Source organism: Cervus elaphus, chromosome X (assembly GCF_910594005.1).
Source record: "Cervus elaphus chromosome X, mCerEla1.1, whole genome shotgun sequence".
Classification (NCBI taxonomy): Eukaryota; Metazoa; Chordata; class Mammalia; order Artiodactyla; family Cervidae; genus Cervus; species Cervus elaphus.
In genome coordinates, this window is record NC_057848.1 from 76,799,375 (window position 1) to 76,815,287 (window position 15,913).

The window sequence follows — 15,913 nt, forward strand, 5'->3', positions numbered from 1 at the left end:
GGAGTGGGCGGAGCCAGCGGGCGCCGGGCTGGGTGCCCAGACGCAGCCTGGAGCGGCTGCAGACGGAGCGCACCTTGCAGCCGCCGGGCGCTTCCTGAGGCTCCGGGTCGGGCACTAGCCCGGCTTCTGGACTCCGGTCCGACCCCTGCGCCCCCTGCTCCCTAAACTCTCGCTGCAGTCTCCTTAGAGGCGACTCCTCGCAACCCCCCAGCTCCCTCTCGCCCCACACTGTCCTCGCTCGCTCCGTCCCATTCCCCGGCAGCGGCGGCGGACCGCAGCCTCTCGCGCCTTCCAAAGCTTCGGAGTGCGCAGCCATGAGCATCCGAGGGATGCTGCGAGCCGCTGTGCTTCTGCTGCTCATCAGAACCTGGCTCGCGGAGGGCAGCGACCTCAGTTCCACCCCGAAATTCCACTTAGAGCTCTCCTCCACCGTGCCCGAAGTCGTCCTGAACCTCTTCGACTGGTAAGCGGGAGCCGCCAGGTGGGGCATGGCGGCGACAGGAGAGGACCGGCGGCAGCCTCGGACCTCTTGGACGGAGCGGGCTGGGGAAGACTTGGACCCGGGCTCGCCGATCCCTGGCGCGCCGGCCCAGCCTCCAGATCCTTGGAGGGTGGTGGGCTGAGAGTAGGGGCGACCGTTCGAGATAGAACCTTGGTGCTTCAGCCCACCTGTTAACTGCAGCCCCAGGAGTTGGGGGGAAGGATGCCCTCCCCCCGAGGTCTGCAATCCATCCCCAGGGACCAAGCCCCTGGCAGCTTTTCCCAGTCACGCCCTTTGGCACTTGTAGGATTGAGGGTGGGAGTACAGGGTGATGGGAAATTCACAAAACTGTGGAGACACCTGTTTGAGTCCGGATTTTTTTCTCTATTCCCCGAAGCGCGTGCGTGTATTCGTGAATGTGTGTGTTGAGCAGTGAGGGACCTTTTCCGATGCCGCAGACAGAAATTATTGACTCAACCTCATCTGAGCCCAGACAGTGCGATTGGTGGCTGTATAACATATAACCGTGTGGCCTGAGATGGGTGCAATTTTGTAGTGACTCCAATTAAACATTTGAAGATTTGGTGTTTGATTTCAAGTTTGTTTGGGTCTGCAAACACCTGAAGAGATGTTAAACAGTCAGCCTTTACGTGGAGATCACATGGAAATGTGTGTTTGTGATGGCCACAGATCCTGAGCGCTAGCATATGGCTAGTGCGTGTGGTCCTTAACACACAGAAATGCGTTGGTTTAATTTGGAACTCATTCATGTGCACATTTTGAAATTTTCTCATTAAAGATAATTGAGATTTTTTTTAAAAGATGATTGAGAATAATTTTTCAAATGGCAAACCAGAAAAGAACATGTATGAGGAAAAAGGAGGTGGGGGATAGTTGGGCAAGGTTCCAGCAGAAAGCTCTGCAATGTCCTCAACCCAAGATACCAGATTGCGCTAGTGAACACACACACACACACACACACACACACACACACACAAGATCTGCAGGGGCTGACTTCTATAGTCACTGCATGAAAGATACTAAGAGTTATAGTGATGCCAGGGCATCTCATTCACCAGCCCCTTTGGGGGAAAAGAGACCCCAGTGAAAGACTATGTGAATTGAAAGGGCGCATCAGAGACTTCTGGAAAGGCCAGCTCTCTGGGTCCACTTACATGTGCTCACCCAAAACACGTCTAGGCTGGAAACACACGCTTAGCCAAAGAGATGCCTGCTCCAAAAATGCATGTGTTTTTGAGGATGGCTCTGAAACCCAAGGATCAGAAATGGTTTGATTGACGAGGCTCATAAATCTCTGCTACATGAGCAAGGCTCTGTCTGTGCCATATGTCACATGCCAAGTCTTGGAAACAGAGGTACACAAGAACAAGATTCACATAGACGTGATAGCAAAATGCCGGCCCCAGCCTAGGTAGGGGAAATGTAAGTGAGGTGGAGGATGCAGGCTGGTGGGCTCAGTTCATGAAGGTACTGAGGGGGTAAGGTGCATCCAGACCGATGGTAAGGTGGGGCTCCTTAGGGGGCTTGAGGTAATAGGTTTCTGTGAGCACTCACTCCTGCCCACACCCTCTCCTCTCCACTTCCCCTACAGTTCCCCCCCATCCCCCCAATTCTGCCTGGTAACAAGAAGCCAGTCTTTATGCCCCACCCTTTGTATAAAGGCTGTGGAGGGGGAGGGGGAAAGAAGAGTCTGCGTCACTGCTGTGCTTCTGGCTGACTCACTGGAGGAAGGGAAGGGAGCGGGGAGACATGTGTACATGTATGATGCACATGTCTGCATCAATGACTGCACGTGTCTGCATGTGTGCAGGTGGAAAGAAGGCCCTGGCGAGTTGATGCCCGGGGTGTTGTTTGCTGTTTGTTTTCTGAGAAGTGATGCAGCATTCACTGATGACCAATATCTACCAATGACTTCTCTGTTCCAGCAAAAATTGTGCAAATGAAGCTACGGTTCACAAGATTTTGGACAGGGTGCTGTCGAACTATGATGGCCGTCTGAGGCCCAATTTTGGAGGTAAGACACGTCCAGGTACTAGAGCTGAGACACAGAAAGCCAGCCCCACCCAATGAGCTGACCAGGGGCACTCCTCTGGACTGGGCCCTTCTGCCTCTGCAGACCCCACTTCCTGATCCTCCAGAGACCCCAGCAGAGCATTCCCAGGCCACAAGTCCCAGGCCTGTGTCTCTTCTGCCGGCACTTCCCCCACTTCTCTGCCCCCTCCACACTCCTGTACAGTGGCCTGAGCCTGAAGCACATTGCCTGGGCTGCAGAAGCACTCGTCACCCCAGGTGTGCTTCACCGGCTGGAGTTTTCTGCTCCATCTGTGGGGAGGACACATGTTCCACTTGTGCACACAGTCTCTGAACCCTGGGCACTTACCCCCATTCAGCTAGTTGAAAACTAAGGGCATGGTCTTCTCTGCCTACTTTACTTCATACACCCGGGCCCCAGGTTCTGCTGCCTCTGCTCAGCCTCCCCAAGCCTTCAGCTCCCATCAAGTTCAGTTTATTGCACACACTGCAGTCAGCGTAATCTTTATGACTCCCACCTGATTACCTTAGGAACTTCTGATATCCTTATCTGCTAAGTAAAATCTACACCTCAGATCTCAAGCACAGAGATGAGAAATGACAAAGAAACTGAAGTAACAAACTCCAGGAAATTGATACATCAATTTCTCCTGTTGTTGTTGCCTAGCCCCTCACCCCACCCCACCCCACCCCGCCCCTGGCTTTGGAAAGGGAGATGGGCCATCTCACAGCACAAAGTGACAGGCACCTACCTGGACCGCTTGGAATAGGAATAGCATTCTCTGGCTGAGGGGATGCCCAGGAAACCTAGACCAAGGACACACAAGAGGAGGGGTGCCTTAAGTAGACATTAGTCACATTTTGGCTGAAAGGAAACCAGGAAAGAGCTAAAAAGCAAGGTGGCTAAGTCAGAGAAAGCACTTCCATTCCTGCAGGTGGTAGAACTAGACACCCACTCTAAAGGGTTAATGGATGCTAGTGTTCACATTAGAACATTTGTATGAATAGAGGTCTTCTCAATACACAATGCCTCCGCCCTCAAGGGCACACAGCTGTTAGCAATTGCCTTTGTGGTAGACCGCTAGGGGCTCTGTGATCTGCCTAGGAGCCACCTTGAAGACCACGTTGGTTGCCCGGCGCCCGAAGGTTTGGGGGCGGGGCACTTGACTGGTATCCTCTTTGCTGCTTTGCTTCCTTCAAGTGTGAGGGCAGAAGGCGGTGCAGCCCTCGGATCCAAGGTGAGTGTACACTAGGGGCTGGGAAGTTGGAGTGGATAGGACAGAAGGCAAGTGCTAGGGCCCAGTCAGCACCCCACTGGACCAGTTGCACCAAGCAACGAATGTCAGGTGTCAAGGGTGTAGCTGTTGCATTTTTTTTCCTCCATTCATCGTTCTCATGTTTTTCAGCAAAGGCTGACCAGCAGCCATTCAAGTACATCAAGCACATTCTCCCCACTGCTTCAGGTTGCCATCTCTGCAGGCACACAGGGCCAGGGGGAGGGAACAGAGGGAACAGAGCAAGGACCAACCTCTGGGGGTTGTCAGGTGCTCCTGACCCACAGATCTCCAAGGCACCTCACCGCCATATTTTGAGCTAACCTGGATTTGTTTACACCTGATGTCTAACCTCCTGGATTACAGTAAGCTTCGTGGACATGCAGACCTGGGGAGTCTGATAGAAGCTCGGCCCCCAGTTTGGCCAAAGAGTAGATGAAGGTGGGAGGACAAGGACAAGGCAGAACCTTCTAGCATTTAGACAGAGGGAGGCACTACAGGCTCCACGTCTGGGGCTCTTTTATGGGAGGGAGGGGGCAATCATGGGAGAGCAAGGCCAGGGTGGCTAGGGATGGGGGTAACCGAGCACTCCTACTGTACACAGAGTCAGATTCTGAAGTTAAGTATAGTTTCAGGGCTTCGCACACTGGCACATATGCACAGACATGACCCAACTGTGGTTAGCTTCAAATGGGAGATGTTACTTCCTTGAGAAGAGAAGGAAGATGAAGAGGAGGCATAGGAGGGGCCAGAGAAAGTTAACAAAGCTGCTTCTTTCTGAGCAAGAGAAGTGGGGCTCCGTAGTGCTGCAGAAGCAGGTCCCTAACAGCTTTGCTTAGCCTGTCACTTGGCATGACATAGGTGTGGAGCAAAGGGTCAATGAACCACCTTCATCACTCCTTCAGTTACCTCCTCTTCCTCTGGTACTCTGATGGATGCTAGGGAGGAAGTAGAGTTGGGGTTGCAAAGTTTACAAGAGGGATGGGAGTGGTTATCCCCCCTCCCACTTTTTCTGCCTTCTTGAGTCCATCAGGAGGGACAACGGTGGGATATGGGGCTGAGACCATCACCCCAAAGACAGCATTTAGACACCTTATCTGGAAGCTTCTTGTTCCCCTCTGTTATGCTTGTAGGGGTGTGGTATCTTAGTTAGGCTCTCACTATGACCACTGCTAGCACATAAGGTGTTCCCTCTATGTGGATAAATTAGAAAAAGATCTCAGGTCCTCTTCAGGTCGCACTCCTGGGCCAGGACTCATGGCTTGCTGAGGGGAATGTGGATTGCACGTTCCCACTTGCTCCTTTAACTGGGAGCCTTTGGACAAAGCAGAGCCCTGGCACTTTAGGGTTCAGACCCCTAGGATTCTGCTGTAAAGGATGGGATTGCCTGAGTGATACAGAGTGGTCCAGGATTACAGGTTTGACACTAGAGTGAGATAGCCAAGGGGATGGCTGCCCTGCCCTTCTGGGGCTTGTTGCCTGCCTAACACAGCTTTCATCCTTCTCTAAAGGCATGCAGAGAGCCTGAAAGGCTATAATAAAGAAAAACTGCCTTTCTAGAAACCCCTATCACTACAAGCACTTTGCCAGGGATCATTCACAATAGCTCTGAATGCTGGAATTGGTTATGCCCTCACACGGAGTCCCATTTACTACTCAGATGCCATTCATACATGGATTCCCAGTGCACTTTGTAGTTTAGTTTCTAGACAGTCAGCCTGCAGTGAAGCCAGCAGGCTGAATTGGAAGCCTTACGCCTGTTTCCGTAACAGCAGTGTGATATAGTACACATAGAATAATGGTTCAGCTGTAGGGCCGGGTGAAGGGAGTCCTGAGTCAATGAGAAAACAATAAAAATGTTTTTTCTACAGTACTTTATTATTTATGACATATTTGCACATCCATTATCACATTGGGATAGGCAGTGCTAACACCTAGTCCTGAAAAAGAAAGCCAGGAGGGAGAAACATGCACACACATGCACACACACATGCACAGATTCAATCACGGTTACATATTAATACACACAAACACCCTCACATATGTACTCATTCACATGAACATACTCAAATTCACTCATTCACTCACACATAGACACATATTCACACATGGTTTGACATTCACATACATGAAGACACTCACATTCACACATGCTCACACACAAACATGTCCACATTTTTACAAACTCACAAACACCTTCATACATGAACGTGCTCACACATTCACTCATAGGTGTATAGTGACACACTAACATAGATGAATGTGCTCATGGGTTCAATTGCACACCAACATAGTTGCACATTCACTCACACACAAACACAGTCACAGACATTCACACATTCAACCATACTCACTTGGACATGTTCAAACGTTTTCTCAAGCACATCAACATGCATACATAAACTCACACTTACACACTCATAAGTGTGATAAGTGTGAGTGTAGAAGCATAATCACTTATCACACTTTTCACTTGCATATGAACAAAGTCACATGCACAAATGTATTCACATATATACACAATGAGCATGCTCACTCACACTCACACATACAGTCACATACCCATAAGTTCACTTACATTCCCAAACACAACTTTTCACACACAAACATAATCATACATTCACTCACACGTGGACATGCTCACAAATATATTAACAAGTGAACAGGCTCACACAAACAACCTACATAGTCACTCCCACATGATATATGCAAATACACACATGTGCTGACACATTCATTCACCCAGAAATGTGCTCACACATTCACTCACACACAAACATGCTCACAAACAACATTCATGAATTCATTCACACATGAATATATTCATGCATTAACATACTCACATATACAAACACACCCACAAATTAACTCACACACAAGCTCACAAACACACCCATGTTCACACATTGCCTTGTGCATTAACAAGCTCACATTCACAGTCACACATGCTCTCATACATAAATACACATTCACTTGCACAGGAACATACTTATAATTCACTCCCACACAGCATTGCTACATACATGCACATGTTCACATATTTATTACCACACAACACATTCAAGTACACAAATACACTCATGCATTTTTCTCACACACAGGCATGCTCACATACACTCATGTGCACACTGGCACATTCATCTGCACATGAATACATGCACAGATTTACTCACATCTGTGAACATGATCCCATCCACCCATGCACAGCTCACACATTCACTCTTCATTCACACGAAGACACACATTCACTCACACATAGACACATTCACATGAACTCACACAAATATGCTCATGCACAGCATATATCTTGTTTTGGGTCTCATTGTTCTTGAGTTTTTAATCCAGAAAACATTTAGAAAAAGAGTGCTTCAGCCCCTTATTTTTCCTTTATTTTGGCCTGACCCTTTCTTTTCAGCACATTGTGAGCCAGGCCCTTCTCTAAGTGCTTGGCTTGCATTAACTATGAGCTAAGTACTATCATTATCCCCATTCTGAGGCTCAGAGAGGTTAGGTAACTTTTTCAAGGTCACACAGCTAGGAAGTGCCAAAATGAGGTTCAAACTCAGGCAGTTTTTTACCCTTTTTCCTACCTTGAATGTAATAGTGTCTTCCTGTATTGTAGGTGCCCCTGTGCCAGTGGGAGTGTCTATCTACGTCTCCAGTATTGAACAGATCTCAGAAGTGACTATGGTAAGTGTGCCAGCTCCAGCCTTGGGGCTGGGGACCAGGTACATGAGACAAGGAGCAGGGTCATAAACCAACTCCTGTTGTTATGACCTGCAGCAGAGCCCACATGGAGGAACATAATAGGTTTCGGAAACTACAACCACCTGAAATAAAAAATAAATCCAGATGTATTATAGATCTAAAAGTGAAAGACCTATGAAGCTTTTAAAATATAAGATATTGTTTTAGTGTCTTTGGGATAGGTAAGGAGTTTTTTTTAAAAAGACACAGAAAACACAGATTATAAAAATAAATACTGCTAACTTCAACTATAATAATATTCTCTTTAGCCAAAACTTTTGGCACTTCAGTTTTGTAAAAGAAAGAAACAAAACCAGTATGAAAAGTTTGAAAGGAAAACTCAGATTGGACTATGATATTTGCAACACAAATGACTGGTATTGAAAATACACATAATTCCCGTGAATTAATAAGAATATTTTAAAACAATAGAAAAATGATCAGAAAATGCAAACAGGAACTTCACTTTTGTGAAGAAATCCAAGTAGCAGATAAACTTATGAAATGATATTTGACTTTATTATTAATCAGTGAAATGCAAAATAAGACCACAGTGAGAGCCCATTACATACCTGCTGCACCAGCAAAAAGTCAAAAGTCAGACAAAACCAATGTTGGCAAGGCAGGAGCACTGGGAACACTCATCTGCACTTAGTGGGGATATAAACTGGAACTTTGGCTTCATAGTTCTTATTTCATTGTGGTCTTGGTATGTATGGTGTCATCACATAGTAATATACATAGTATATTCATATAAGGCAATATTATCCAGCAATACAAGTGAATGAAATTTAATTATCAACATCAAGCTGAACAAACACACAAGCACAATGTTGAGTGAAAGAAGCAAGGTCTGAACACAGAGAGTGTGATTTCTTTCAGAAAAGAAATTTAAATAAGTCCAAGTAAGCAATACATTCCTTAGAAATGTATAGGCAATAAAACTTAGGAAAACATTGAGAAAAAAATGTAAAAAGCAAAATTATTACCATTAAAAGTTAAGATAATGCATTACTGCTGGGAGATGTGGGAAATATGTTCTGCAGGGGATACACTGAAGCTTGAAAGTTATTGGGAACATTGTATTTCTTAACCTGAATTGTAATTATATGGAGCTCATTTTATTATCCCTAACATTGAACATTCTTACATGTTTCATTACTTGTCTATATTTAGGATAAATTTCATATACCTGCAGGCACACACACACACACACACACACACACACACGCACACACACACACACACACAAACTCGGAGGAACGAAAGCTGAACAACCCCACTTACAACTGGGATTTATCTTTCTCTCCTCAGGACTATACCATTACGATGTTTTTTCATCAGACCTGGAAAGATCCACGTTTAGCGTATCACGAGACCAACCTTAACTTGACCCTGGACTATCGGCTGCTTGAGAAGTTGTGGGTCCCTGACTGCTACTTTCTAAATAGCAAGGAGGCTTTTGTTCATGATGCAACTGTGGAAAACCGCGTGTTTCAGCTTCACCCAGATGGAACAGTGCGGTATGGCATCCGGTGAGTTCCCCAGGGACCTGGGGATCACCCTGGCAGGACTGATCTCTGCCTTTGGTCATATATTATGCAGCATCCAGGGGGCCCAGGGGTGCACAGTTGTGCATCTACTGCCTACGGCTTTGTACAAACAGAATGTATGCACCCTGGAACGCCTCGTTGGTCTATTTGTAACATAATAGATGGTCACCAAAGCCCTCCTCACAGCCTCATCTCTTACAAACCATCTTGTAAGACAAGTATAAGAGATAAATTTATCTCAGAAAATTTCTCCTACAGGTAACTACTAGGGTATAGCTCTTTCACACACACACACAGACATACAAACCACCTACTGTACAAAATGGAAGTCACTTTAAGAGTTGAAAGAGACAAGCATGGCACCTGGGAAGAGCAGGACAAAGAGGGGTCCAGAGGCTCCCAGCTGGGGCTGCAGAAAGCTTTTGTAAATCCTCTTCCCCACTGGTCCCTTTTCCCATGGCCCCAGGTCTTCCAAGATCCTTCCTCAGATTCTTCTCTAGGACTTCCCACATGGCAACTGAAATTTCATTCCATAGCTAACCTCAGAGATATTAATCCCTCCTGCCCATTTACAGTCACTGGCATTTGCTAAGCCCTAGTACACTTGGGCTTCCCTAGTGGCTCAGAGGTTAAAGCGCCTGTCTGCAATGCGGGAGACCTGGATTTGATCCCTGGGTCGGGAAGATTCCCTGGAGAAGGAAATGGCAGCCCACTCCAGTATTCTTGCCTGGAGAATCCCATGGACAGAGGAGCCTGGTGGGCTACAGTCCATGGGGTCGCAGAGTCGGACACGACTGAGCAACTTCACTTTCACTTTTTCACTTTAGTACACTCATAAGCAGATGCACAGAGATGGATGTGCTGCAGGGGCAGTTCTCATGGCCAAAGATGTGTCTGGGTTGCTGCTTACATCAGTGTGTGCACACCACATACATCAGATCTAGCGCTTCAGCTGCTTCAGTGTCGTGGTTTCCTCTTAACAGCCTTGCTGCTGCTTCAGCCAGAAAGTTCCCTTTCTGACTCTGCATTCAGTTTCCTCCAGGGTCCTTCCCATTCTGACACCCCAAGGTTTCCTGATATGTCATACATCTGTTCTCATCTGTATTAGTCCTACACCACTTTTTGGTTTCTTTGTCACATACAGATTTCCTCTCTCCTCCTTACACAACTCATCTTTACTGCAACTCATCTTTCCTCTGGAGGGAAGGAAGGGAGGGGAAGAGAAAGAAGGAAACAAGACAGGAAGAGGAGAACCCAGCTTTAACATAGGCAGTGTGGGCTAGTCCTTGGGGTGCCTCTCCCCACTCCACCCCTGCACTTTTCTCAGGAACAGTTACTCACCTGGGCTGCACTCACCTTCCCCTTCCTTTTGCTTTTGCTTGCAGGCTCACCACCACAGCAGCTTGTTCCATGAACCTGGAAAAATTCCCTCTGGACAAGCAGACCTGCAAGCTGGAGGTGGAGAGCTGTACGTTTGTCTCCCATGGCCCCTTCTTTCCTTCCTGGTGTGGGGACATGAGGAAACCAAAGGTGCACTTGACAGTGAGAGGGACTGCGTATGTCCCCTACTCCCTCCCTGCCCTTTTCTCTCCTAGGTAGATAGATAGACAGACAGATGGATAGACAGGGGTGTATATATATATATATTTATTTATTTTATTATTATATTTATATTTATATTTATATTTATTTATATTTATATATAAATATAAATATTTATATATTATATTTATAGTATTATATAATATATTTATTATATTTTATATATTTATATATTATATTATATTCATTATTATATTTATTATTTATTATATATATATATATATTTATATATATGGCATCTGGGAGAAGGCATCCTTCAGGATGGAAATAGTCCCATACGGGAATGTGCCATGCCCTGGGGAATTTGTGCACAAGCTCATGGCACATCTGTCTACTCTGCTTTCCTTCCTGGATAAGGAACTGAAAGTTCTCTTTTCATGTGCCCCACTGCCCCAGGGTCAGACCCACAAAACTGCAAACTGCGGGTTCCGACTATCCTTTGGTTTTCACAAACTCCTCTGGTATGAAAGTCACCTGTGCCTGCTTCCTTTGACTCTGCTCACTTCGCCCCTGTAGATGGCTACACAGTTGATGACATCCTGCTCTACTGGGAAGGCAGTGGGAATGCCGTCCAGGGGACAGAGAAGCTTCACATCCCTCAGTTCAGCTTCCTGGGAAAGACGATCAGTACCAAAGAGGTGTTTTTCTACACAGGTGGGTCTGACTCCCTCCTTCTCTCCTGTCTCTTGTCCTTTTGTATGCTAGGGAACTCCTGGTGACCTCTGCCTTTGACCTCTAGAATCTCTTCTGCCTTCTTTCTATTCCCTTCTTGTTCTGGACACCTTGCAAAACCCCCTTCAGGAAGTCCCAGAGGCTTACCTTCTGCTAGTGAGGAAATGAGTGCAGCAGTACTTGGCTGGGTTTAACACTCCACGGGCACCCTTTCGGGGCCAGCTGCTCCATCTGTGGCACCTTTGAAATATCTCCTCTCTCTCCCATTTCAGCTTCAGTTGACATGGAGCAACTGAGGAAGGAAGGAAGAGATAGCAGACTTGCTGTGCCACATGGGCCTGCTAATATGTGCCATTGTCACTGGCCTTAAGGCAGCAAAAGGGGTCAGGTTTGCAGACTGCCCAGGCTGGGATAGTAGAGGCTGAAGTGGCCATTGGTTTCCCCTCAACCATCCTGTACTTCACCCTGAAAATCCCCTCAGCCCTGCCACCCTAATACCAGTCTGTCTCCTGGCTAGGTTCCTATGTGCGCCTGATCCTGAGGTTCCTAGTCAAGAGGGAAGTCACCAGTTACCTTGTGCAGATCTATTGGCCCAGCGTCCTCACCACTGTTGTTTCTTGGATATCATTTTGGATGAACTATGAATCTTCTGCAGCCAGGGTGACAGTCGGTAAGCCTGTCCCCATCTCAGGGAAGAACTTGGCTCATCTTGCTCAGAAAAAAGTTGAGAGTAAGGAGCAGTGTTTGACTGCACAGGCAAGGGAACAAGATGGGGCCTGACTAACAGGCATTTGTACAGGTGCCCAGCCAACCCCCAGCAGAGAGACCAACATTGGAGACAGATGCAAAAAACATCAGGGTTGGGATCTTGATATGTTGGGTCCAAACTATCAGAATTTCTATTTGCTGGATACATAAATGAATGGATAAGTCACAAATTTACATTAGAAATGGAACACAAGAAACACTGATTAAGAAGCATATCAAAATGCCTGTGAAGCAGCAGAGGGCTTCTAGATGAACTGCCCTTGACAAATGTCTAATGAAAGGCTGAGATACACACAGTCAGAGTCCAGAGGAAGAAATGACCTGGGTCTTCTTGGCTATAACTGCAGTAGGAAAGTACTACTCAACCTGGGTTTTGAAGACTTCCAGGAGGCAGAGACATAAGTCCCAGCATTCCCTGAAAGAGGAACTAGCTTGATTACAGGTAAAGGGTAAATTGCAGGGTATTTAGGGCTTCCCTGGTAGCTCAGTTGGTAAAGAATCTACCTGCAATGCAGGAGACCCCAGTTCGATTCCTGGGTCGGGAAGATCCGCTGGAGAAGGGATAGACTAGCCACTCCAGTAGTCTTAGGCTTCCCTTGTGGCTCAGCTGGTGAAGAATCTGCCCACAATGCGGAAGACCGGGATTTGATCCCTGGGTTGGAAAGATCCCCTGGAGAAGGGAAAGGCTACCCACTCCAGTATTCTGGTCTGGAAAATTCCACGGACTGTATAGTCCATGGGGTCGCAAAGAGTCGGACATGACTGAGCAACTTTCACACTTTCACCTGGGGCACAAACTGGGGAAGTGGGGAGAGTATCAGGAAGAAAGCCTGGGCTGACTTGGGAATAACTTCAAATTCCACTTTAAGCAGTTGGAACTTCATGTCTAAACAACGGGGAGCGTCAAAGACTTCTGAGCAGTACCAAGGAGGGGCCTAAGCTCCCAAATATATTTGGTCCCACTCTTCAGAATGCCTGTCTATCCCAGACCCTGATCTCCTTTCTCCTTCACCATCTTTGGGGCAGACTTTTTATCCTTCTTTTTTAGGAGCACACAGTACACTAAACCTTTATATTTGTGTAATATTTTAGTGCTCACCAAACCTTCTGAGGGATGGATTACAGGAAAGCCTATATACTAGGATGCAAAAAAGGGAAGAAGCATCATAGGGTAAAATGGGGCTAGATGTGTAACTCACTATGAACCATGGCTGGAGATTCTTGACTTGATCCTAAGAGCAAAAGTCACTGAACTGTTGAAGTACAGGCTCGGCCTAAAGATGGGGGTGAAGAAGCTAAAAGGGCAATTGAGCCAAGGTCCTAAGCCAGGAAAGCCTAAAGGCCTTTTGCTAAGGGCCCTCTTGACCTCAGAGATGGCCTTTGCTCCCTTCCAGTGGGATGTGGACTTGATGGCTTGTGCAAGAACTTCAGCCTCCTGAGGGAACTAACTGTGCTGTGTTGTTTATAGGTTTGACTTCGATGCTCATCCTGAACTCCATCAACTCACATCTGCGGGATAAATTCCCCCAATTTTCCTGTATCAAGGCCATTGACATCTATATGGTCGTATGCTTCTTCTTTGTGTTCTTGTCCTTGGTGGAGTATGTCTACATCAACTACCTTTTCTACAACCGAAGAGGATCCCGGCATTCTCAGAGGCAACTCAGAAGAGCCCTAAGAGTCATGGAGCGCTACCGCTACCAAGAGGCAGAGCAGGTTTGGCTTTTTGAATGACAATCCACTTTCCTTGAGCACCTCTTAAACCTAAGATTAGCACTTGAACCTTTTGAATTTCTTAGCTCCTTTCATCTTCACACCACACACACACACACACACACACACACACCAGATAAGACAGAAGTAGAACAATATATCATCACTCCTTTATAGGTTGAGTCATTTTCCAAGGTCACAAGGCTAACAAGTGGCAGAGATAGACTTCCCCAGACCTTTGGGTTTCAGATCTGGTCTACTCAGCATGCTTCAAAGAGTAGGCCATGGAGCCAGAAAGAAAGGGAACACAGGGAAGCTGCAAGGAAGAAACACCAGAGAGGCTGACCTACCTGTCCTTCCTTTGCTCTTCTGACTCCAAAAGCCATGCTGAGTCTTTTGCTGCTGGCAGTGTGTTAGTGTCCCTGCTTCACAGGGAACCCACCCCCACCTGCCTGAGGAGGTTTTGCCTCTACCCACTATGCAGCACTCCAGAGTGGGCAGCAACAGCCATGGATGCTAACAGCCTTGTATATTCTAACAGGCTCTTGGTCCTGTTCCTCAGCACCATGCGCACAAGAGACAACGGGGAGAAGAGGCAGTTTACCCAGTGGATGAGCCCATCAATCATGCTGACGAGGAAAGCCCTCCCTCTCCTCCCTCCCCAACAGTGGTTGTTCATACAGCATTCAATGACCAGGTTCACCTAGAAGATGAAACTGACTCTCCTCCCTCCAGCCCACGGTGGGCCGGCCTAGCAACCCCAGAAAGTCTTGGCTCTTTGGCCTCCCTCACAAAGGAGGCACCATTGGCCTCCTCAGAGAGCCTCAGTTCGCTGTCCTCTCTCTCTGATGGGGCCTCTCTGGCCACCACAGAAAGCCTGAGTGATCTCCCGTCCACCTCAGAGCAGGTGGTGCACCACGATGGCATTCAAGTTAATGGCATTGATGTTGATAATAGTGTTGTTCCCACTGAAATCCGCAACCATCCTGAGGCCCATGACTGTGCTGAGACCCATGACCCAGAAGAAGATCCTGAAGAGAGCTCTGACTCCAATGAGAGTGAAGATGATGGCCCCAGCAGGAGGCGTCTGCTTGTCCATGGCCAGAGGCGTGTACAAGAAGCAACCTATGAGCTTCAGGAGGTCTGTAACACCCTTCGTGATATCCATAGCTTACCTGATGATGTCACAGTTGAGAGCGGCTACCTTGACCTTGAGAAGCAGCTCAAGCGTAAAGTTGACAGTACCCGAAGCCTCTATAGTGATGATTCTATGGACTTTGATGGAGACAAGGAGAGCAACTCAGAGTCTGATGACAGTTTCCCCCCAAGCCCTGGCTGCTCCTTCAGTAAAGGGTTCTCTTCTGATCTCTTTCACCCTGACTACATCCCTAAGGTTGACCAATGCTCCCGGCTCCTCTTCCCTCTTGCCTTCGTGGTGTTCAACATTGTGTACTGGGTGTATCATATCTATTAGCTCCCTAGTGTCCCCAAGTGGCAGGGATACTGTGCTGTGCTCCTTTCGTAGTTCCTTTTTGTTCCATTTTGCCTTCTTTTCTGTCTTCATTTTACTTTATAGTTATTGGGCACTTGAGTCTATTCCACCTTTTTCTTTATAAACATGATGTGGGGAGTAGTTGAAAAGGATGTATTCTGGCCAGAAGGGAAGGGATTGAGAAGGAGTTCGAGGTAAAGAACACACTGAATTTCCTTTCCTTCTGAAAACTATCATGTTGTCAATGACTTCTAACACCTAATTAAGACAGAAAAGCCACATGGAAATGTTTACAGGACAGAGAGGAGCCAAATTGGAGGACAAGAAGGATCCGAGCCCTGTGTACAAAAACATTTCTGGGGACTTTTCTGTCCCACTGAAGTGTTGAATTTTCTTTTTCATTAGTTTTTTCTTCTGTTTTTTTTTTTTTTTCCCTTCCTAGTGATTATGGTCCTTGCTCACCCTCTGCTTAGGGTTTCACAAGAGAAAGCCAAACTGGGTTGTATAAGGGCTAGCCATCTCTTGCAAGTGCAGGGGGTGGCTCTAGGCAACTTGGGGA

At 47.0% G+C, this 15,913-nt stretch overlaps 1 protein-coding gene across 1 annotated transcript; it reads left to right on the forward strand.

The window, feature by feature from the left end:
- The first annotated feature begins 150 nt into the window (after nt 1–150).
- GABRQ (gamma-aminobutyric acid type A receptor subunit theta) lies at nt 151–15,372 on the forward strand. Its single transcript, XM_043897829.1, has 9 exons — nt 151–463; nt 2,428–2,516; nt 7,430–7,497; nt 8,869–9,089; nt 10,493–10,575; nt 11,226–11,363; nt 11,899–12,051; nt 13,618–13,855; nt 14,529–15,372. The coding sequence occupies exons 1-9, from the start codon at nt 315–317 to the stop codon at nt 15,334–15,336; spliced, it is 1,947 nt and encodes a 648-aa protein (XP_043753764.1). The 5' UTR covers nt 151–314; the 3' UTR covers nt 15,337–15,372.
- Nucleotides 15,373–15,913: the final 541 nt, after the last annotated feature.

Excerpts from the sequence above, each read along its gene's own strand:
- GABRQ (XM_043897829.1), top strand. The coding sequence starts at position 315 with ATGAGCATCCGAGGGATGCTGCGAGCCGCTGTGCTTCTGCTGCTCATC. Across the intron at positions 2,517-7,429 it reads TCTGAGGCCCAATTTTGGAG|GTGCCCCTGTGCCAGTGGGA; the intron begins GTAAGACACGTC and ends CCTGTATTGTAG. Across the intron at positions 12,052-13,617 it reads TGCAGCCAGGGTGACAGTCG|GTTTGACTTCGATGCTCATC; the intron begins GTAAGCCTGTCC and ends TGTTGTTTATAG.